Genomic DNA, 24,275 nt, shown 5'->3' with positions numbered 1-24,275 from the left:
GGACCCTGGAGCTGTGAAGCGATTGTGCTATCCACAATGCTACCTTAGTTTCGGGCGATGCTCGGCACAACATCAAGGCCTGCTTTGTTCTGTACTGTTCTATGTTCTAATACAATTCTGCTACTATGCCTCATCAAGCCCTGTTTTGAATTGCCTGATCTGTTCGAAATCTATCCCAGGTAGTGGGGTGTTAATGTTACACATGATGAAAGGAATGCTCAATATGAAGGCAGGACTTCATCTCGACAAGGAATATGCGGCTGTGGACCATCCATCTGCGACTGGTAGATTGGCGCGGACAAGGCTAAGTAGGCTTTTCCATCATGTTGCTTCCCTCACTGTCTGCCGTAGACCCAGTCTAGCATAATAATAATAATCTTTATTGTCACAACTAGGCTTACTTTAACACTGCAATGAAGTTACTGTAGAAAACCCCCCGTATTCCACATTCCGGCGCCTGTTCAGGTACACGGGAGAATTTAGAATGTCCAAATTGCATAATAGAACGTCTTTCGGGACTTGTGGGAGGAAACTCGCAGACACTGAGAGAATGCGCAGGCGGCGCACAGAGAGTGACCCAAGCCGGGAAGCGAACCTGGGACCCTGGGGCTGTGAAGCCATAGTGCTAACCACTATGCTACCGTTCTGCCTTTATGTTCTTTATGCAGCTATGTTCTTTGAGATGCGGTGAGCTCAGTCAGTAGTGATGCTACCCTGCCAACCATGCTGATGGCTGTTGAAGTCCCCCACCCATGTAATGTTGAAATTGCGCTGTAACAGACTATGTGCTTTAAATTGGTATTTACGCACAGCTGTCTCCACTTCCATACCAGCAACGGAAAATTAAAGTTGAGATGTGGACATGGGTTATTTAATTACTCTGAAAGAAGCAAGATATGCCTTAGGCTTTGTCATTTCCAGCAAAAAAATGAGATTATGAGGAAAACATTTTCAGAAATGGACGTGGATGACTTCGATGCCGCAAAGGGATTGACCCTTCCGTTACCGTTTTTGGATTAGACTGACTAGATAGATGATCTATTGGCAGCAGATGATGCGTGGCCAACCTTTGATGGATTGTAACAGAACAGATAATCATCCACGCAGGAATATATAATGGACTTTGGTAGGTGGTATAAGAGACTGAAAAACTTTAACCTTGAAACCCCGAAGTCTATTTTGGCATTTAAGTTACTCAATTGTATATGCATTTCTCATACGCAGTCTCCCTTTATCATCCTTAGTATAAAACAATTATAGACGATCAATGATCTTTTGAGCTTCATCCAGGAGAATGAGCAATCGTGTATTTATATGGCGTCTTCCACATTATCAGGACATCCCAAACACCCCAGGCAAAGAGGTTCGCTCAAAAAATGCTCAGTATTGTTATGATGTGGAGATGCCAACGTTCGAGTGGGTTGGGCACAGTAAGAAGCCTTACAACAGCAGGTTAAAGTCCAACAGGTTTGTTTGGAATCACTCGCTTTCGGTGCGCAGCTGCTTCATCGGGTATTGTTATGCAACGGAATACAGCACCAAATGCATTCACGGCAAAGCCTCATGAGAGATGATACTTTGAAAGTGGTGGGGGCTGAGTAACCCACAGCGAGCGCAGCATTTTACAAAGGGAAGGGAAGGGAGGCCAAGAAGGGAAGTTGGAAAGTCAACTATTTGGATCTGGCGCCAAGGAATCAAAACGTGTCTTTTGTTGACAATGAGCCCTGACACGGCTTGAAGAAGAGAAGGGAGAAATGGGAAAATAATCCACGCTCACAGACTGTAACTGTCAGAATACTTTCCTAATCCTTCAATCCGAACCGCGCACAAAAATGACTCAAACAACTTATTTTGCACTTGCTGAGAAATAAAACTTTATTGTTGCATTTGAAAGAACATTTCAGAATGTTAAATTTACAGTACTTTGAGTTCATCTTGTGAACCCTGGAATCCATAATTTACAAATTATTTCAAATTCACAAATGAATATAGATCTCATGTGTCCTCCTTGAAGACAAGGTAGCCGGATGTCTTCATGCTTCCGCACACCGGCTGCACATACAGTCACTATGGGAATCCACAGAGCGCCGCATGTCCGGAGACTTCCTACTGAATATTGTATAGTCCCTCACAGTGAAATCTGTCAACAGAAAAATGTAGCGTTAGAGGAGAATCAGTGGAAAACACAGATATATTTAAAATGTGACCATTTCTCCGATATATGTAAATATTATTTTAATCCGTGTCAATGCAGATCTTAAGCAAACTGAATCAGGTATTACAGAAAATAGAAGTAGTAGGGAGGCCATTTGGCCCTTCGAGCCGGCTCAGCCATTCATTATGATCTTGGTGATCATCCAACTCAGTAACCCGTTTCTGCTTTCCCCCAAACCCTGTGATGTCTTTAGTCCTCAAGAACAACACTTGAAAAACATACAATGATTTGGACCCAGCTGTAACCAAGGGGAAAATTCAGCAGGCAGCTGTCGGGAGGGGAGCCAAACCAATGGAATAAATATTGAATGTTTGGGCATGAGGAATTTAGATGCAAAGGTACAATGCACCGAAAAGTAAACTATTGCTTCAATGTGTGTTCAGGTAATATCAAATCATGAGTTATGTGATAATCACAGCTTTGATTCTTTATCACTAACAAGATCTCAAGTAGGTTTGTGGGGATATGTGATCATTGCAGGTAATAACAATCACTGAAACAAGAGAATTTCACTCTTTGCAATCATAAATGGTATTCCCTCACTGCTTAATGTACTTGACACCATATCGAGGGGCGTGAATGTCAGAAGATGGAACTGGGCAGCACAGGAGGTTGGTGAAGTGTAAAGTGAACATGTATTTCAGAGAAACGAGCAAACATTGAGTGGGAGGGGAATATAGGACTACAATAATAGATTTAAATGAGAAAAGATGAGGAGAAGCTCGAGCGGAACATAAACATGGCTTGGACTAGTCAGGAGAATAACCCCTTTCTGATCTGTTTATTCTGTGCAATCCTATGTAAAGGTTGTATTTTGTTGGTGTGTGAAGTACATACATTAGTGCTACACACTTACTGGATGACACACAGTGGAAATTGATAATCTGAGAGCGTGTTTCAATGGGTGCACATCCTTCCAGGCACCGTTGAACTGGTTCAACTGAATAACATCTGGATTCCAGTCCTTCGAATTCAATGACTTTTCCTAATTGCACAAATTCTCGTCTAACTTTGCAGTCTGAAATTTAACAAAATACAGTTTATCACAGTGGGACAAATGCTGATGGGATGATGGCTTAGAGGCAGAACATGATTGAAAATGAGTGGCGATTCTCTTACCATCTGCGCAGGATTGCCCTGGATATGTCCATGATTCAAACAGATCCTCAACATCTCTGGCTTCCTCTTGATTTGGTTTCATCATTTTTTTCTCAGCATTATTTTGTCCACAAATACCACATGTCTTACTAATCATCTGATCAAGTACAATCTAAACGCAGAGGGGGGGGGAAATCAGTTTACCAGCTACATTCAGAGTTCATGTTTAAAGTTATAATTTGTTCAATAGCCTGACATACCTCCACTCGGTTCCCATCAAAGAACAGTCGCTCAATACCGATTGTTCTTGCTTCTAAAATAATTCTGGCATCTTTCTGCTGAACACTGATATCTAAAAAGAGGACAGATAACCATTTTCCAATCAGCGATTTCAATCTTCTGACAATACTAAGATAATGCAGAAAGCAAAGAAATTCCAAGCAAAAGATGATTGTAAACTGGATACTTTTATTTTGGAATGTGACTGAACTGTACATTGATTGAAAATTAGAGAAGAACTCAGATTGAAGAGGTGTGTCAGCAGATGATGACTGTATATTGTGCTACTTTCTTTATAAATGAAATCCATAGCAATTGGATGTGCTATTAATTTTGGAACTGAGTTTAATACAGGGAAAAATGTTCACAGGGATCTTCCATATTAACATACTTCTATTTTTTATACTAAGTCTACATTACCTCTTGTACTCCAGAATGAAGAATACGAGGACTGGTGTCTCATGCTCCATTCAACATGTTCATGGCTGATCATTGGCCTTAACTGCTCTTTCCTCCCCCCCTCCCATATCCTCTAAGTCCCAAACATTTGTCCAGTGCAACCTTAAACATAATCAAGGGTATAATAAGGGTAAACATAATGCAAAGCATTCTGGGGTAGCAAATTCTAAAATTCACAACCCTTTGAATGAAGAAATTTCTCCTCACCTCTATCCTCAATAATACACCCCACATCCCGAAACTTTGCGCTGATGTTTGAGACTCACCAGCCAACGGAAACAACCTCTCGGTGTGTGAAAAGTTTAAGGAGAATCTTTGTCAATTAATGTTTTTCTGGCCAGTCATAGTACATAGATAGAACAGTACAGCACAGAACAGGCCCTTCGGCCCTCAATGTTGTGCCGAGCAATGATCACCCTACTTAAACCCACGTAACCCATATACCTGTAACCCAACAATCCCCCCATTAACCTTACACTATGGGCAATTTAGCATGGCCAATCCACCTAACCCGCACATCTTTGGATTAGTAAATAGTGCAATTGACAATGATGGTGAACAGTGCAATCATATAGTGTGATATTTCTGAAATTTAAATTCAAGGCAATTAAGTACATAGACATAGAACAAACAGTGCAGAAGGAGGCCATTTGGCCCATCGAGTCTGCACCAGCCCACTTAAAGCCCTCACTTCCACCCTATGCCCGTAACCCATTAACCCCTCCACTCACCTTTTTGGTTGCTAAGGGCAATTTATCATGGCCAATCCACCTAATGTTCAGGCCTTTGGAAGGAAACCGGAGCACCCGGAGGAAACCCACGCAGACATGGGGAGAGCATGCAGACTCTGCACAGACAGTGACCGAGCAGGGAATCGAACCTGGGACCCTGGCGCTGTGAAGCCACAGTGCTAATCAATTGTGCTACCGTGCTGCCCCTAAGTAGGAGCAGGAGATTTACTCACCAGGTAGCTCTGGAATCTGTTGGTTCGGATCTTGCTCTGCACCATTAATCAAGAGCTTTGTTCCACTTTTTGTAGGAATTGCTTCAATGATCCTGTTTCAAAGCAGACACACAGACTCTGTTAAAGTACCTATAAATGTTCTGTGGCATTGAACCATGTAAAGTGTGCGGTGCAAAATATGCAATCTGATAATTAAGCTCACTTTTTCCCACATAATCCCTTCATTATCGCCAACCTACTGATTGCTCTCCTGAAGGAATGCCCTGAATTAGCGTGCTGCCTTCTAAAGATACAGTGTGACCTCCGTTACTCACCATTGTGAAATCGTTCTCACCCATTTGCCAGAAAAATGATGCTAGTAGTAAGGAAAGAAAGTAACAAATATCTCGCATCTTCACCATTCTAGTGTACTCCAAAATTGTTTCATTAACAATGAAATTCCTTGAAACATCTTCCTTGTTGTAATAGCATTTTGTGGAATATCTACAGTGCAGAAGGAGGCTATTCCACCGATTGAGCCCATTGATACATTTTTCAGTGGATCCCAGTTTGCTGGCATGCAAATATCAGAGGAATTAAAGTTGCCATTTGCCAGTCTGATAAAGTTACTCCCTCTTCATTTAAATAATCACACTCTCCAGAAATATACAGGAAAGCTATTGGAAATCAAAGATAATGTAACTTACGTATTGTTGGATGCCAGCACTAATTTAATTTCCTTTTTGCTCTGATCAATTTCAGCACGCCTCGTCATCAATATGAATCTTGGAGATGCTGAACAATCTTGGGTCAGGACATAATAGCACCTATTCGCGAGGGAATGTTTCAATTCGGCTCCATCGAAGGACCGAACAACATCAATTTCTACAGTACACTGACCTACAGAACAATCAAAGGATATTTACAAATGATGACGTTATCAATGATTTATTTACAAATGATGATTGGCCTAGCAATGATAATTGATGAGATTCAAACTAACATGGTCAGCTATTCTTCCTTTGCACATTATTCTGAGGGAATGGTTAACAGTTTTAAAAATAAGCAAGTTAAGATTTGTTAAAATCGGAGGCAGAGCAAGGTCAGAATAATGTATCGGTTATTCCATCATCGATACGCCAATAATAATCGCTCGACTGCTATTTGATATTTGGAATTACACAACAAGCACGTGATTGGTTCCAACATCCTGCGGACCAATGGACATTCTACAGACTGGAAGGAGGCATTTCCAACATTGCTGATGGGCCCACCGAGCATCTCATGTTGGTGAACAAATATAAATCAGGCAGGACTTCAATGCTTTTCTGCGCGAGATTCGATTTAAAATAATGGCAACTTTTCGCTATAACTCGTCGCAGCTAAATCTGGAGCGGAGATATTTGAAATTTTAATTACGTTGGTTGGTTGCCAGAACCATGTCTGGAATGTCAGCTATGGTGCTGAATCCTTTCTGCTGCACCCGGACACTTATTGCGTGCATGGGCAACGATGCAGGGAGCTGCAAACCCTGATAATAGGCTGTCATCTGCAAGAGGACAACAAAGATTCATGATTCCGCAGGCACACAAATGTGACGTCAAGTGAAAAAATCACAGTGAAACAATCGTAAAGAAATACCTTGGGCAGTTTGATGATTGTATCGATTGTACGTGGGGATGTTAGAGCCACCAGTACTGTAATCTGACGAGATGGATTACGTCTGTAGGTTTGAGACAATCCTAACGCATAACCCAAACCTGGTAGAGAGTCTCCAACCCTGATTGGACAACAATTGTTTGGGATCTGAGTATTGTGGATAAGGGACAGTGTGAAGAACAGACTGAGACAATGATGTTTGCACAATACTCACATTTTTGCATTATATTTCAGACTCTCAGGAATCCTGGACCATTGCATTTTGACCTTCACTGCTGGGTGTGTTGCAAGCTGACCATTGGACACTCTGACGGAAACTCTGTATTTCTCACAGTTTTCACCCCATCTCACTTGTGTCTAGAGAATGTCAAAAGAAATGACAATGAGACAAAGCGACACTTTACCTGTCGGCATTTCAGAATGTCTACAGCAGGCAGGCATGCGATTGGAGAATTGGCCATTACCAAGACTTTGTGTGAGCTGGGCATTGCTGCATCAGCACAGATTTTCCAATTGCTCTTCTCATCCAGTTCCACCAGACGCAAGTGTACCCTCGGCAGGCGAGTTTCCATCTTCACGTATCCAGTCACCTGGTAGCCTCGCTGTGTGCCGTCGGTCCTTCGAGATCGAAGAAGGACAACCAGGGAAGGTGAGCCCACCCTGCTAATCAAATAGCGCTGCAGTTTGAAACACAAATGCAGATTATATCAAATAAACACCTCGGCTGAAAAAGCCCCAAACATTAAAAGCCTCTGGGACCGTTCCTACAGCGACAACTCGACAGACCTGCTCCGATGACCGAAGGATGGATGAACCATGGCTGGCGCGACTTGCCCTTGAGCCAGAACGACGGCTTATCCTGGTAATACGGCTGGAGCCAGAGTGATGTGTTGAAGCAGAGAGAATTCGTGCTGACTGCCTTCGGACTGTGTACTGAGCAACAGCAAAGTGCAAATTGATCAGATGTCTATCAAGACGCGAGGAACAAACTATTGCACTTCCCTTTGACTATGTGACTTACTTGATGTTTATTATTTCAATTGAGCGATGAAAATGTAAATGTTTCAGTGTCAGTATGATTGATGTTCTATAGAGGTATTAAACAGCACGTTCTTAGAAAACAAATAATCAGGGGCAGCACGGTGGCACAGTGGTTAGCATCGCTGCCTACGGCGCTGAGGACCCGGGTTCGAATCCCGGCTCTGGGTCACTGTCCGTGAGGAGTTTGCACATTCTCCCCGTGTCTGCGTGGGTTTCACCCCCACAACCCAAAGATGTGCAAGATAGGTGGATTGGCCACACTAAATTGCCCCTTAATTGGAAAAAAATAATTGGGTACTCTAAATTTATAAAAAAAAAGAAAAAAAAAAGAAAACAAATAATTAAATGTGATGCAGGCAATATGGCTTACACACTTTACATAAATGTCCATGTCACAGAACAAGAATTGCTAACTGTTCGAGTCGAGTGTTATCTTACCCGGCTGTCTTGCAAAGGCCTGAACGCAAGTTCCAGGAGTTGGCGGCTTATTGACTGTGAAAAGAGATTGAAATAAAGAATTAGATGATTTACAAATAGTCGGCCAATCATTCTCGGTGACCTAGTTTAAATGCAGCCCAGGCAGAGAGACTGGAAATAAGAACCTTACAAATGGATATAAATAGGTTCGGATAGTGGGCCAAAATGGGGCAGATGGAGATTAACGTGGACAAGTGTGAGGTCAGGCATTTTGGTCCACAAAATGGAACGGCAACTTATTACTTAAATGGGGAGATAGTTTAGGGTGCTCCAATGCAGAGAGATCTGGATGTCCTTGCGCATCACTCACAGGGAATGAGCATGCCGGTGCAGCAGATAATAAGGAAAGCAAATGGAATGTTGGCATTGATAGCAAAGGGATTATATAAGGCTGCACCTGGAGTATTGGGCACAGTTTTGGTCCCCTTATTTGAGGAAAGATGTAGTGGCATTGGAGGAAGTTCAGAGGAGGTTCATGAGGTTGATTCCAATGATGAGGGGTTTATCGTATGAGGAGAGATTGAACAGTTTAGGTCTGTACTATGTGGAGTTTAGAAGAATGAGGGGAGATCTAATTGAAGTATACAGCATGCTGAAGGGTCTGAATAAAGTAGGTGTGGAGCTGATACCTCCCCTTGTGCGACATTCTAAAACAAGAGATAATAAGCTTAGAATAAGAGGTAGCAAATTTAAAACAGATTTTAATAAAAACTACTACTCCCAAAGGGTTGTGAATCTGTGTAATTCGCTACCCAAGTATGTGCTGAATGTTAGACAGTGAGTAAATTTCAGGAGGAGTTAGATGGATATTTAATTGGTAATGGCTTGAATGGTTATGCCTACTCCTGCTCTTAGGTAATGTGTTGTAGGGAGGAGATGATCTGGCTGATTTCACAATTCAGCTCTTGGTCTGTAACATTGTAGGTAGCAGATGAGGAACATATCAGCCATGATAGAATGGCGGAGCACTCGATCGACCGAATGGCATAATTTTCCTCCTATATCTTATCAACATAGGAACTTCTGTCTCTCTAGACTGGAAAATTCTTATGAGAAATAAATTGCTTTCCTGGCAATTCTATTCATGGAGAGTAACTTTGGAAGTTGGGGAAATATCAGAACGGGGTATGGGTTTGAAGTTGGTGCCTTGCTAAAGCAGAAGGATTTAACTCAAATGGAAAGCATTTTTCCCCCAGCATAAGAAGATCAAATTATTGGCAGCATTGATAACAGCAGTTACCTCTCTCCGACTGTTCAATCTCCTGCTACTGCGCAAAGTTCCACTGGTCCGTCTGCTTATGTGTTGTTGTGACAGCCTTTTGCTCCTCAAACTGCTGCTGCTGCTGCTACTGCTGCTGCTGCTCCACCTCTTGCTTCCTCTCTTCCTGCTGACACTTGTTCCACTTGGAAGGACAGTTTTAGAATTTCGCCGCCGCTGACTATATTCTGATGAACTGCTTGTACGGGAGGTGGATCGAGAGGCGAGTCTTCTTGACTGTCGAATGGAACTGCTGGAGCTCGAACTGGACATAGTACTGTTGCGCGTTCTAGGCTGTGAACAAAACAGTATTTTAAGGTTTTGATATAAAAATGGCTCACTGTGGAGGTTAAAGCAGATAACGGGGGTTGAGGGAAGAGTGGGCCATTTCTGCCAAGCCTGCCATACTGGTGATCATGGTGACAATTATTTAGTGTCATTCTTTCTTCTATTCAGAACTGGTACACAGACAATTACCCTTTCCAATGTCGCAAAATACTTTGTTTCTATGCTACTGAACTATTGGAGAATTTCATGAACGCAAAATACTGAAAATTAAAACAGAAAATTGTGGAAACACTCAACAGGTCAGGGAGCATCTGCGGAGAGGGAAACAGAGATTATTTCACTCTATCTCTAAAGAAATGATATGGACTCGAACCATGAACTGTTTTCTGAGAATTTGGGAGTGATTGGGAATGTCTTTGCTTCAGATTTCCTGACTAACGGTATCTTAGCGTTCCAGGATTCAGTGATCAGTGCAATGTGATATTTCACTACATATATTAATGAGAAGGTACCGTTGAGCTTTGTCTCATCAATCGCAGTCTTTCGGCACTGCTGCGGATTCTGTCTGGTCCTAACTCTTTGTCAGAAAGTCGCATTAGTTTGGACGATGCCCTGGATCCTGCTTGTATTTCTAACACAATCTTTTCAATTTCTGGCTCCGAGGTCACTAGAAATAAAAGGTTTCCCATGAATTGAGCAGCACTTACAACAAGAGATGTTAAATAAATAATTAATAATCTTTTTATTATCACAAGTAGCCTTACATTAACACTGCAATGAAGTTGCTGTGAAAAGCCCCGAGTCGCCACATTCCGGCGCCTTTTCGGGCAAACAGAGGGAGAATTCAGAATTCTCAGCCGGTACGGGAATTGAACCGGCGCTGCTGGCCTTGTTCTGCATTACAAACCATCCCTCTAGCCCACTGATGCTTATTCTCTCAGGAGCAATCTTCACCGAGTCCTCGAGACAGCAATATCACTTAACGTTCAGCATGTCTAACCTTTCTTCATCATGGATAGGTACTGAGTGTCTCAATAAAGTGCTGAAAATCAGCACCTCACCTGGTTAGGACCATTTACCCATTGATAGTGACTTGCAGAGGGCCAGAAGGTGTGTGTTAAGGGCAGAATGTTTCAAGTTATACTGACTGATCATCTGGCTTTTTCTAAACAACGGCTATCACACATCTAACCCATTCAATGTTAATCTGGTTACTATTGACAATCCTGCTGGTTAGAGGTCAAGTTAACAAGCTGACCTGTGACGGCACAGCCCTGTCAGTGATATTAGGTGAAATTGACAAGCTTTGCCAGGGTTGTTGTTAGGAGGCCTTCTTCTCTCGTTCAGCATAAATTTAGGAGAAAGAACAAGGACCATTGATCAGAAAAGGACAACACCAATCCCAGTTGAATTCCTGTTGGATCTCTGTGCAGCTGTAAGTGGGCACGATATTGCCCACGATCAAATCGACAGAGCCTCAACATGGTAATGAGTACCCCAGTTAATTGGACCATCCAATAGCCGCACCTCAACAAGCAAGGAGTTGATGACAAGGTGGTTTCTTTTAGTTGTATTCCCGGAATTCAATGCTGGTATTTTATGCATAATTCAGTCTTGATTCAATTATGTTGTCAGGCATCATTAGCTATCCATAGAATCACTCGAGTGCAGAAAGAGGCCATTCGGCTCATTGAGGCTGCACTGACCCTCTGCAAGAGCACACTGCCTGTGTCCACTCCCTCTGCCCTGTCACCCTAACCCCACCTAAACTTTGGACACTGAGGGGCAATTTGAAATGGCCAATCCACCGAACCTGTTGGGGAAGTGCTTTCTCATGTTTGTACCTGGTGCAATCGAGACGTTCAAAGTATGTTCTCCCATCAGCCGGTACAATGGACTATGTTTGAAGGAAAGAGCATTCTCCATCCTGATGTCCACACAAGCTTTGACGCCGAATTTTGTTGCCTCTGCACAGGTGCGATAGGATGAGCGATTGGGAACACGTGGCCTCTGTTTTTCCTCGGAGCACGGCACTTGGTCAGACAGTGTTTCTGGAGACAGATGTGTCTGTAGAGACAGGAGGAAATGGGGCATGGTGGTGAGGCAGGAGCAGCAAGATGTCATTGGAACTGCCACACCCCGGGAGTGATGAACGCAGAATGAGCTACTATCAGTTGATCAGAAAAAGAGAATTAAAATCGAATACAAATGAAGCAAATGAGCAGCTCCGAGGCAATCCTGAATGGATGGCCTGTATAATGTGGTTACCAGATGCAATTGGCACTTACGGCAATTCTCATGCTGGTTGCACGGGATGACCGGGATGAAGACCTGAAGCGTTGTCTGGAAATTCGACTTTCCGGAGTGGAAGGTAAAATCGGGGTAATTTTTTCCGCAGACAGATTTTCCACATTTCTTGAAACTGCATACACCTGGGAACTGCACATTGAATATTGTGTTTGGAAATAACAGGAAATCAAATCTCAAATTATTATCAGGTCATCAAACAAGAGAACATAGAACAGTAAACAGTACAGCACAGCGCAGGCTCTTCTGCCCAAGATGTTGTGCCGACCATTTACCCTAATCTAAGATTAACCTAACCTACGCCTCTTCAATTTACTGCTGCCCATGTGCCTGTTAATTCCCAGGGATTTCCCTATTCCCTTTATTGAACAGGTGAACAACATTCGCCTCCCTCCAATCATCCAGTGGAGAGTGAGGACGCAAAGATCATTGCCAATGGCACAGCAATCCCCTCCCTCGCTTCCCGTAGAAACCTTGGGTATATCCTGTTTGGCCCAAGGGACTTATCTATCCTGATGCTTTCTGAAAATTTCCAGCACATCCTCCTTCTTAATATAAACCTGTTTGAGTCTATTAACCTGGTTTACGCTGTTCAAGTAGTCTACTTACATCATGGATAAAATCCTGTTCTCCTTATCGGCTGGGGTAGTGTCAATCCTGAAATTGCCCTCTTTTAAGTTTATCTTTGCAGTTATGCCCACGGGGATAATTGAACGGACATTTGCTCGGAGTTCCACGCCTGACTGGATCTGAGGCATATTTATTCCCATGAAGACTCTGGTGTGTATGGACACGCTGCAACATTACAGAAGGCGTTAGCAATACACCAACCCGGTAAGGATATGAAACAGAATAAATCACTGCTGTCAATAATCATTCATGTCAAGATAAACAAAAGAGCTTGACGTGTCTACCTTGGGTTGAGGCGAGCATTCAGCTGAATCCTGGAAGTGAGCAGCCGAGGAAGTTTACCAATGGGAGAGTCAGAGCGAAGGTCAACTGTTTGGAGAATGAGAAAGAAAATCCTGACTTTGTTGCATCCACAGTGCGCGGTGTATTTCATAGATGGCCTATCTCTGTGCTACATTACTCTATGGTTCTATTCTCCACTCATGTTCTAACATTACTCCACATGCCAATGAGCCTCGTTGACACTGAACCCTTATCAGTTGTAATCTGTGTCAATTTGTGACAAGGCTGAAGCATGAAGAGGAAACATCATTTCACATTGACAGAGGCTGGGGAAGGAACTGTCCACATTCCATCATCTTGGCCAGTTACTCCCCAAACTGAAGGCAAACTTCAGTCTTGAGTTTAATTATCCGTTCAGACTCTCACCTTTGATATTAGAGACTGCCACAGCGGATGAAATGATGCTCAGTTCCATTGGCAGACCAATCACTGTCGGTACAACCTGTCGCATCTCAGCTGCCACCAGCGCCTTGGATGGATTGAAGGTAACTCCCTCATTAAGCTTTTTCATGTAACTGTCTATTGGACTTGACATTCTCTGGAAAAACAAATATACAAATCACTGACCACGCTGGCGTCAGTTCATCAAAATATTATTTTACTGATCGGTTCAGTACCTGTCTAATTGCATCAAGGTCTTCCTTTCTCAGTTGGGCGAAAGCTAACTCTTGTCCAAAAAGTTTCAAGTATACTGAAGCCAAAGGTGTCTCTTCTGGCAATTCCTTCCAACTGATAAACTGGAGAACAGGAAGTATCAGGAATCAATACACAATTCTCACTGGGCCACATGATAGCAGATAATCTACTTCTTTATGAGCTGCCACGTTGAACTGCTCTCACCTTGCTCAGGATGCGTCGAATAGATCTACTCTCAGTTTTCCTAAGGTCTGGTGCTCGTTCTTTCATCAGGATCTCCTGGAGACCTTCTGCTCGTAAACCAACCTTTATCGATGAGAAAGAAACAGTTTCATGAGAAAGAACTGTCTACACAATGAACTGGAGTGATAGCTTCACAAGCGGGTAGGTCTCCTTGGTTCAGTCCAGTGGAACATTACCTCTATCAGATCCAATGAGCTTCCCAGGGCATGACCTCTGACCTTGGCCAGCAGTGCTGTGGGAATGATACTGCCGGAATTCTTAAACAGAAGGAGTTTAGCAGACGCTCCCGCCATCATCCGGTCTACATCACAAGGATAGAACAATTAGACAAGGACTTCTGTATATTCTCTCAAAACTAATTGTAGCAACATAGCTGTATCTAAACACATTATTGTCTATTTTAAAGGGAAGAATTCAAATTAATCTATTCCAATTAAATAATTAAATTTCATTTTGGTCATTATGGGCTGGTTTAGCACAGTGGGCTAAGACAGCTGGCTTGTAATGCAGGACAAGGCCAGCAGCAAGGGTTCAATTCCCGTACCAGCCTCCCTGAACAGACGCCGGAATGTTGCGACGAGGGGCTTATCACAATAACTTCATTGAAGTCTACTTGTGACAATAAGTGATTACGAGAATATTATTATTATGTTATAAGTTGTTGAAGCCATTGCTAACACCCCCTCCCGTGGCCTGGGGGCTGTATACTTACACATAAATGTGTCCACACGGTAAACCTTGCTGAAGCGATGACCAAGTTGCTCAAGTTTGGGACTTAAGATGTTGAGTGCGAGATTGCAGGCAGCAGCCCTATGAAAAGCAAGACATTTATCAAACACTTGCATTTAATACTGACTGACCCGATAATGAGCTGGAAACCCGAAGAGGCAAGTCCGTTTACTTACAGCGAATTGATGGATGGAAGAGAACTTCTAGACAGAGCCCTAATGTGTGAATGGGTGAAGCTGGCCACCTGCAGGCTGGTCTCGGTTAGCAGTGAGTTCGCCACCATGGAGACTAAAGTCAGGGGTGGCTTGGTCGCAAACAGTACTGCACAGGCCATCATTCGCTCCTCGGGATGATTCCTTCGGTTGAGGAATGTCTGCACAGCGATACGTTGTACCTTGTGACAGAAGATTAGAAAGAATAGTTTAACAGTGGAAAAGCGGAATGGAGCAGTATGTCAATACTGACTCTGACCAACTTTTACAGATGCACCATAGAAAGCATCCTGTCTGGCTGCATCACAGCCTGGTATGGCAACTGCTTGGACCATAACCGCAAGAAACTTCAGAGAGTCGTGAAGAGAGCCCAGTCCATCACACAAACCTGCCTCCCATCCATTGACTCCGTCTACACCTCCCGCTGCCTGGGGAAAGCGAGCAACATAATCAAAGACCAGCCCGCCCCACCCGGCTTACTCACTCGACCAATGTCTTCCATCGGGCAGGAGATAAAAAAGTTTGAGAACACACACTAACAGACTCAAAAACAGCTTCTTCCCCACTGTCAACAGACTCCTAAATGACCCTCTTATGGACTGATCTGATTAATACAACACTCCTGTTTGCTTCACCCAATGCTGGTGTCCCTGTGTTTACATTGTGTACCTTCTGTTGCCCCATTATGTATTTTATTTTTATTTTATTTTCATGGACTGAATGATCTGTTTGAGCTGCTCGCACAAAAATACATTTTACTGTCGCTGGGTACACGTGACAATAAACTAATCCAATCCACGGTGGTAATAGACTTGGGCTTGAGTATCAAGCTGCTGAATTGGATTCCATTCAGTCTGGGGCGAGCATAGAATCCCGACAGTGCAGAATGGCTCATTCAGTCTGCACTGACCCTCTGAAAGACCATCCTAACTCGGCCCACTCCACCCGTCCTATCCCAGTAACCCTGTAATCCCACCTAAACTGCAAATCCTTGGACACTAAGGGACAATGTGGTGTGGCCAATCCATACAACCTGCACACTTTTGGACTGGGATACCACCCATTATTGTGTCTCCCTCCCTGTGTCCAATTGTCACATTTTGAATGAACGATTTAACATGTTAACTGTGGTCAGTTTCACAAATAACCTGAAACCGAAATCAATTTGACATCAAATGAGAAGGAAAACAAACAGCAGGTTCTCGTACAGTCCGTGGGTCTTTCCTGGCGATGTTCCGCAGCGCCATGATAGCATCAACCCGGACTTTCAGTGGCAGATTGGCAGCCGCCGTGCCGAATCCAGGCAATAGTTTGACGATATTCTTGATGCTGGCCGGCTGTCCCGCATTGTCGATTCGCTTTGAGGCCCAGAACGATGTCCTCATCATTGGGCCTGTTGCCGGCGTCGCTGAGTAAGCTGTGGATGGGCTGGAAGATAAGGCTCAATTAGGAGATGTGCAGAAGTCACAAACACAGGCACACGGGGCAGACAGAGGGACGAGGAGAAACTTACCTTCAATATCTCTTCGGGACAAATTGGCTTCTCTGCATAGTTTCTGAAGATCATGGAACCATATGCAAGGATTGCAAGTTTGCGAGTAAGTTGACAACGTTTCACTTGGTCAAGCTCCATGATTTCCTGCACAGAGATGGCAAATGAGAAGTTTTATATTCACAGAGCACAGGTCACCCTGGTGAAACTGGAAACGTGCTTGGTAATTAGATTCCAGAAGTGTTTCTAGTACAGGACACCTAATCCAGATAATTTACTTTGAATTCCCACGGACTGCACGATATAAAATTAATTTAACAATTGTGTACTTTGAAAGTGACCATGACATTGTCAGATTTTTGTGCAAAGCCCAGTGTGTTTCTTTTGGAGAAGGAATCCTGCTCTTCACAATCCCTTTGACCTGTTGGTCATTCCAGCCGCATGCCATTCTGGTTGTGTCTGAAAGGCTCCATCAATTGGTGATCTCAAAACATCAAAATTGACGCCGAGCTGAGAGCTCTGTTCCCAGACAGAAAATAGGAGATGAGGAGGCCTTTTGGCCCTTTGAGCCTGCTCCGCCATTCATTATGAACATCGTTGATCATCCAACTCAATAGCCTAATGCTGCATTTCCCCAGATCCTTTGATCTCATTCAGCCCAGGTGCTCTATCTAACTGCTTCCTGAAAGCATACCTGGTGTGGCCTCAAGAAGGCCTTGTATAATTGCAGCAAGACATTCCTGCTCATGTACTCACATCCTCTCGCTATGAAGGCCTTCTTTACCACCTGCGGCACCTGCACGCTTAACTTCAGTGACTGGTGTACGAGGGCACCCAGGTATTATTGAGCATTCTACTCTCCTAATTTATGGCCATGCAGATAATAAGCTGCTTTCCTATTTTTGCTACCAAAGCGGATAACCTTGCATTTTTTCAATTTATGCTGCACCTGTCATTGATTTACCCACTCAGTCAACGTGTCCAAATCACATTGAAGGATCTCTACATCTTCCTCACAGCTCACCCTCCCACCCAGCTTTGTGTCATCTGCAAATTTGGAGATATAATTCTATTCCTCATCTAAATCATTAATATATTGGTTATTAATAGGATTGGTAGAAGGATTAGGAGGTCCTGAGGAAAAACGTTTACTCCCAGAGGGGTCTGGGCATCTTGAATTCACTGCCCCAATTGGTGATTGAGGCTGAAAGACACAGCATATTGAAGAGATCCCTGGATCTGCGCCTGGAGTGCTGGAATCAGCGAGGCGACAGACCAGGGAAATGGGATTAAAATGAGTGGTTAGTTTCTTTTTTTGGGCCACACCAGGCACAATGGGCTGAATGGCCTCTTTTGCACCGTAACCTTTCGTTGGTTCTATGGTTTCCTCGAATGGGCGGTAAAGGCTTTCCTAGCCAGAGATCTCCACAATCCAGGAATGGAATACATTTTACTCTGAAACAAAGGGTAGATTCAGTGAAAACTCACTCTGGCCATAGTTAGAACATCTCGGTCGGTTTTGACTTGGTGCAGTGCGAGAATTAAAGCCTGAATAATTTCCGAGCGGACTGTTTCACTCTCTTGAATTCTGCTCTTGATGAATTTCAAACTTTCTATCGTCCCAATGGCAGGAATAGCCTCAAGGAGCCAGCGCCTAGAATGTGGAGACAAAGTCAGTTTCCAGTCATTCCCATTCCAGGCACCACATTAATATCACAATCCTGACATTCCTAACACTGCGGTAGCACCTTCACCATTTAGATTGCACCAGGTCAAGAAGAAACTCACTACCGCTCTTCCAGAGTAACTAGGATGAGTAACCAAATGCTGAACTTGTTACACATCCCATTCCCCAAGAATGAATACACCAAACACCAAGTCGGGTAATAGATTGGTCGACATCTTCATTGGCGGGAAATTGTGCGGGAGCTCATTAATCCATCACCAATGTAATGTGGAAGATCCAACATTGACTAACTCCACCTGAGGAGGCGGAATTGTCATTGAGCTGGCAAAACTTTCCCAAATCCCACACAAGCCCTCTCATCCTCTTATTGGGATTGTCTGGTTTGAGAGTTGCCTCATGGAACATTATTCCTCGTAGAGAAAAACATTCTGACCATCATGGATTATACAACTTGGGAGCAGACGCCCCCTGGTGTCACAGCCATTCATCAACCACACTGGGCTAAAGAGCAGGCTTTGAAAGCAGACCAAGGCAGGTCAGCAGCACGGTTCAATTCCCAAACGGTACCAGCCTCCCCAAACAGGCGCTGAAATGTGGCGACTAGGGGCTTTTCACAGTAACTTCATTGAAGCCTACTTGTGACAATAAGCAATTTTCATTTTTTTCATTTCATTTCATTCAGTGACTGCTCACAGGCAGGGAACCATCAGGAAGAAAACATCCCATCAGTAAACGGGAGCAAAGTAGGTCTACTTGGAGAAAACTTTCAACTTCAAATGTAATCTTTATTCTCTTTTGTGAAGTTACCTTGGTTCAGGTTGTGATTTAGCCCAGCTCCAAATTTCAGAAAAGGCTCTGTGTGGAGCGACTCGGAGCAGCTGCACAAGCTGCATGAGGCTAGCTGGTGCATCGGCATGGACGTCCTGCACATTGTGCTGAGCCATGTGATTCAAGGTATCTTTTATCTATGCAAAAAAAGGAGGAAACTCCATGAAATTGAGGAAAAGAATTGCCTTTGTGAATGCAACATTCTCCGCTCCCGGGATGAATCGGGAAGGCCGTCTTGAACTCGGCCGAGTTTCACGACGGCCTCGGAGGCCACTCCTCGCACCTTATTCATCCCCACTCAGGGGGCTAGGAGCGGCGCTCCGTTATTCACGGCCGCCGGGCCTTGACGCTGCGTCAAGGCGGCACGCCGAGAACGACGCGATGGCGGTGCCTCAGTGACGTCAGCCGCGCATGCGCAGGTTGGCCGACTCCAACCTGCGCATGCGCTGCTCACGTCACGATGGCTGACGGCTCTAACCTGCGCATGCGCGGTTGCCGTCTTCCCCTCCACTGCCCTGCAAGACGTGGCGGCTTGATCTTGCGGGGCGGAGGAGGGGAAAGAGTGCGTCCCTTTGCGACGCCGGCCCGACGATCGGTGGGCACCGATCACAGGCCAGTCCCTCCCGAGAACGGCCGCGGTGCTCATTCCACTCTCCGCACCCCACAAGCCACAAACGAGCGTCTGGCGCCCATGTTCACGACGGCAGCAACCAGGTGTGGTTGCCGCCGTCGTGAACCGGTCGGGAACGTCAGGCCGCTCAGCCCATCCGGGCCGGAGAATCGCCGGTCGGCGTGAAAAACGGCAAGCGGCGAGCGGGGGGGGGGGGGTGGGAGAATCACGGAGGGGGCTAGGGCGGCGTGTCATGAGAAAGCCGGCACTCCCGCGATTCTCTCACCCGGCCTGGGGTGCAGAGAATCGCGCCTCCAATATCATCCAGGACAAAGCCACTTTGACAACTGATCGAACAGTTTCGACTTTATCATCCCTCCAGGGTCTCACAGTGGCAGCAGTGTAACCATCTACAAGATACATTGCAGCAACATATTGAGACTCCTTCAACAGCACCTTGCAAACCCGCAATCTCTACAACCCAGAACAATGATAGCAGGTACATGGCAACATCCCCTTGAAGCCAGGCAGCATCATGACTTGAAACCATTTCACCATTCCTTCAATTCTGCTGGCTCCTTCTCAAGAGCAGTTGGAGACTGGCAATAAATTCTGTCTTTACCGGAGCCACACATTCCATGAATGGTTTGAAAAAAAATGTAAAAATTTATTCACCTGAGTGATCACATTTTGTTCCTTAAGCAGTCTGATTGGCTGCTGGAGAACATTTCTCTCACTGCGATATTGCAAACTTCGTCGACTTTGCATGTCTGGTATTTGTTCCATCTGCGCTGTTGTGATCTTCTCCAGGATAAGGCTTTGTCTGTAATGGAAAATGTTCATCAGAGGCAACCCAGGACCAATGTGACAATGAAAGAATGTCAAACAGCTAAGAAATAGAATGGAAGAAATAATGAGAATGATTCGAAAAAAAGATAATTATTGGCACAATATCCAAATCTTTACCTTGCCTCCAATCGAATAGTTCCATCAAGTTCATGGAACGGTGTAAACTGATGCACTTCACGAACTCTGGCTTCCTGAATAATTGCACCAACTGCGGTAGGTTTCAGGACGATGGTGGAAGCAGCTGATGCACGAATATTCCTGCCTCTCTAATGATAGGAAAACATCACCATGGTTACCAATCTGTGTAGTTCTATTGATAGTTACAGAAAGCAATATCCAGTGTCCAACAACCCAGCGCACTTTGGAAATGAATGCATGTTATTTTGGCTGGGGCAATGAATCTGAATCTACAATGATCTTAATGTTATTGTCAGCTAATTTGGAATAATTAGAGATGGAATTGATGATGAGAAGTATACCTGCTGACAGGAAGGGCAGAGTTGAGTGTAGACTGTACCAGTTTGCATCAGAACCCTCTCCTGGCAGTTGGTCAAGTCTTTGGCTTTTGTTATGATCAGCCGTTCCTTTCTCTTGTCCTCTTGAACTATATACCTTGCGTGGCAGATTCCTTCAATTCCAGCCTAAACAATTACATTTGAGTTACTGAGTGAGACACAGGGAGCAAAAGTAGATGAAGTAATAATTCTGTAAACACGAAAAGCAAAAGTACCTCTTGTAAATCATAGAAGTTTTGGGATTTCTTGATGGTGATTTGCAAAATGTTCAGGATTCCTCTGTGGATGTTCAAGACATCTTCAGGTACATCTTCAGAGGTAAAGATATTTCCCACTCGGCCATCTGTATACTCAAACTTCACGGGTCTGGTCAGGAGTGGACTCCATCTTTCCGTCAACTTGCGTAGTGAGGAAAACGGGTCTTGGGGCCAAATTCCATTAAGCTCTTGGAGTTGAGGATTTTCAAGCTGAGATTAAAATATAACAGGCAATGAAAGCAGTGTGCATGCCGTTACATTGCTCACACCCCAAGGTCTTGTTTAATGAGACAATTTGAATTTGCTTACTTTTCATTTTGAATCAGATGCCAATAATTGTCTCCAGCTCTGCAGATAAACCAACATTCTCCAATCCTTCAAGCCTGAATCTTATGCATTTTGCCTGATCTCCTGCATTACTGCTTTGGCAGCACATGGAGGACAGATCCAGTCTGGCACCAAGCTAGGTTTAGCAATTGCCCAAAATCTCATTTCCTTGGGCCCCCTGTCAATGCATTGTCAATGTATTGACAACTTTCAACCTGAACAGTAATCCAGCCAAAATGTGGATATGACGATATCTGGTATATATCAATCCCAGCAGAGACCACAGCTTTTCAACACATAGGCACACAATAATTAGAGTGTCACAATGGGTCATTTGGCCAAATAGGGTCAGTGCTGCTGTTGATTCTCCACTCTAACATCTTCTAACCTTCTATCATCTAACCTTATTGGTACATACACTGTGCCTATCTCCCTCATGCAGTTCATTAGAGATACTCTACTGAGGTAGTGAATCCCTACATTCTTCATTTGGACCTATTTGTTCCTGCTTCAAATTATTTTTGAAAGAGACGAAGAATTTCCAGAGGAAGCTACTGTTCCCACTTTCACTTCCTGTGGGAGAGGAACATGCTTAGCTCCTGGGCATGGCTCGGACCTGGAAAGCGAGAATGCAAACACTTGTGACTGTGGTACATCTCCATATCTCCCCACTTCCACTTCTCATCCCTAACCTCAAGGGAATTATAATGTTACAGCTACAAACTCACTGTTGATAGTATTGAGTTCTGAGCCGCTGTGTAAGAAGTTCAGGGCTAATCTGAAGATAGAAACTTATTCATCTGATTTTATGTAAAACTCACAAATCCAACACACCCCTGTGAGTGTGAATAATTGTTTGAACGAATATTGCAGAAAAGTCCATAAATGTGCTTACTTGTAGAAGGTACTGATTTGACCCTAGTGCCCTGATTGTCACTCTGCTGGTTATTCTGATACCAGCTCTGTTCAAGCCTTTCTCCGGCAGCCCAGTCAGAATCACACCATCGTACTTGTAAATATGCAACTGATTTTGAGAAAAGGTGGGATCTGTGCAAAGTGGAATAATAAAAGGGACATTAAATTGCAGAATACAAAATTAAAGCTTGACGGTATTTGAATAAGAGGAAATGTACATACTGTATCTTTTGACATGGTCACTCCCTGGAAATGAAGAAGAAATAAAAGTGAGCACAAAATGTTCAAAGATTTGATTTTAAAAACACGGGAAAATATTCAATGTCTCGACTTACCCGCACAGGCGAGAGCCAACAAGAAGATAAGAGCCTTCATGTTGAATCTGAATTCGGTTTGCATTGGACTCCAAATATATAGCCGTAGCTCTGTGTCAGGTGACCACTTGGAATCCTCACTTTGCTGACCAATCCACTTTTTATTTGTGTCAAAGTTCATGATTATTTGTCTGAAACATGTTCCAAAGGCAAAATACCTCATTTCTACTGCTATGAAATCTATACCCTTTCATTCTCGTTGCAAATGTAACAGCCACAAACAGATTTTGTTAATTAATCATGAGATATTATTGTTAAAAATTACTACAAATGCATTCAAATTCACTTGATGATGTGGCTTGGCAAGGTTGTAATCTCATTGCCCAGGGTTGTGATGACCTGGGAAGATCAAGATGAACTTGCCCTTGTTGGTGCAATGACTACGTGACACATGTTTTGGTCAACCAGTCAATTATTTGCTGACTTCTCAAAATTTGCTTTGGGTCACACTGGATTTTTAAAAAGACCATAAAGACAACCCATCTCATTCAGGCTTCAAAGGCGTAATTACAATCTGGAGGAAAATTTACACAATTAATTCTTGGAGAATTTCCCCTTGTTCTGCCATTGGAGACAAGGTTGACTGAAACAGGTTATTGGGACAAGTGAGGTGAAACAAATGTTCGGTATGATTGCTGTTGTTATTATCATTTTTACTACAGTCGCTTACTTTTATTCCTCTTATGCACAGCAGCTCCAGAGCAGTCAGACAATACACCTTCATTACCACAAGAACAGAAATGGTCATCATAGTTATCAAATTAGATCATAGCCTTCATTATTAGTTAGGGGATCACATTTGCGCCCGTGTGTTCACAAACACAGATGTTCATGCTTATTTCATAGAATTTACAGTGCAGAACAAGGCCATTTGGCCAATCGAGTCTGCACTAACCCTTGGAAAGAGCACCCTACTTACGCCTGCTCCTCCACCCTATCCACGTAACCCAGTAACCCCACGTAACCTTTTTGGACACAAAGGACAATTTATCATGGCCAATCCACCGAACCTGCATGTCTTTGGACTGTGGGAGGAAACTGGAGCACCCGGTGGAAACCCACGCAGACACGGGGAGAAGGTGCAGACTCCGCACAGACACTGACCTAAGCCGGGAATCGAAACTGGGACCCTGGAGGTGTGAAGCAGCGGTGCTAATCACTGTGCGACTATGCCGTCCGCACGGTAGCACATCGCTTATTTGGCGGCTCTCCGTTACTTTGTTTATTCTCAAATCATTTATTTTGAATGTTGTGTATTTTTTCTAACTTGCTTATGTTATTGCTAAGCGGTCCCCACGTTATTTATTCCAAAACCTGATTCATTGCGTGAACACACATGTGGACTGTCACTAAATACTACAGAATGGTCTCTGTGTTTCTGATGTTGTCCGGGTTGACGCTCTATAGTCACAATTTTACTTGAAACGGACAAGGGGCTGAAAAGGGCAACTGAGCTGTGCGGGTTTATGTTATTCATTCCTGGGATATCGGCTGGGACAGCATTTATTACCCATCCCCAGTTACCCTTCAACAGACCAGGTAAGGGCAGCAGATTTCCTTCCCTGAAGGACATTGGTGAACCAGGTGGGGGTTTACGACAATCGA

At 43.9% G+C, this 24,275-nt stretch overlaps 1 protein-coding gene across 1 annotated transcript; it reads right to left on the bottom strand.

Moving 5' to 3' along the window:
* Nucleotides 1-1,886: 1,886 nt before the first annotated feature.
* LOC119964116 (vitellogenin-like) lies at nucleotides 1,887-22,833 on the bottom strand. Its single transcript, XM_038793422.1, is given in 36 exon segments — nucleotides 1,887-2,140; nucleotides 3,072-3,233; nucleotides 3,335-3,485; nucleotides 3,574-3,665; nucleotides 5,016-5,107; nucleotides 5,702-5,894; nucleotides 6,414-6,543; nucleotides 6,636-6,774; nucleotides 6,868-7,010; nucleotides 7,118-7,330; nucleotides 7,440-7,586; nucleotides 8,133-8,186; nucleotides 9,412-9,723; nucleotides 10,230-10,384; nucleotides 11,562-11,784; nucleotides 12,006-12,156; nucleotides 12,634-12,819; nucleotides 12,939-13,023; nucleotides 13,363-13,534; nucleotides 13,614-13,733; nucleotides 13,837-13,938; nucleotides 14,052-14,176; nucleotides 14,588-14,685; nucleotides 14,781-14,998; nucleotides 16,025-16,171; nucleotides 16,173-16,244; nucleotides 16,330-16,455; nucleotides 17,797-17,962; nucleotides 18,803-18,960; nucleotides 20,109-20,256; nucleotides 20,400-20,548; nucleotides 20,762-20,923; nucleotides 21,013-21,264; nucleotides 22,277-22,428; nucleotides 22,519-22,542; nucleotides 22,632-22,833. Coding segments are annotated over 36 exon segments (5,328 nt in total). The 3' UTR covers nucleotides 1,887-2,033.
* Between the last annotated feature and the right edge of the window lie 1,442 nt (nucleotides 22,834-24,275).

This window comes from Scyliorhinus canicula, chromosome 4 (genome assembly GCF_902713615.1).
Source record: "Scyliorhinus canicula chromosome 4, sScyCan1.1, whole genome shotgun sequence".
Classification (NCBI taxonomy): Eukaryota; Metazoa; Chordata; class Chondrichthyes; order Carcharhiniformes; family Scyliorhinidae; genus Scyliorhinus; species Scyliorhinus canicula.
The sequence above is the reverse complement of the archived record's forward strand: the minus strand, read 5'-3'. Positions and strand labels throughout refer to the sequence as shown.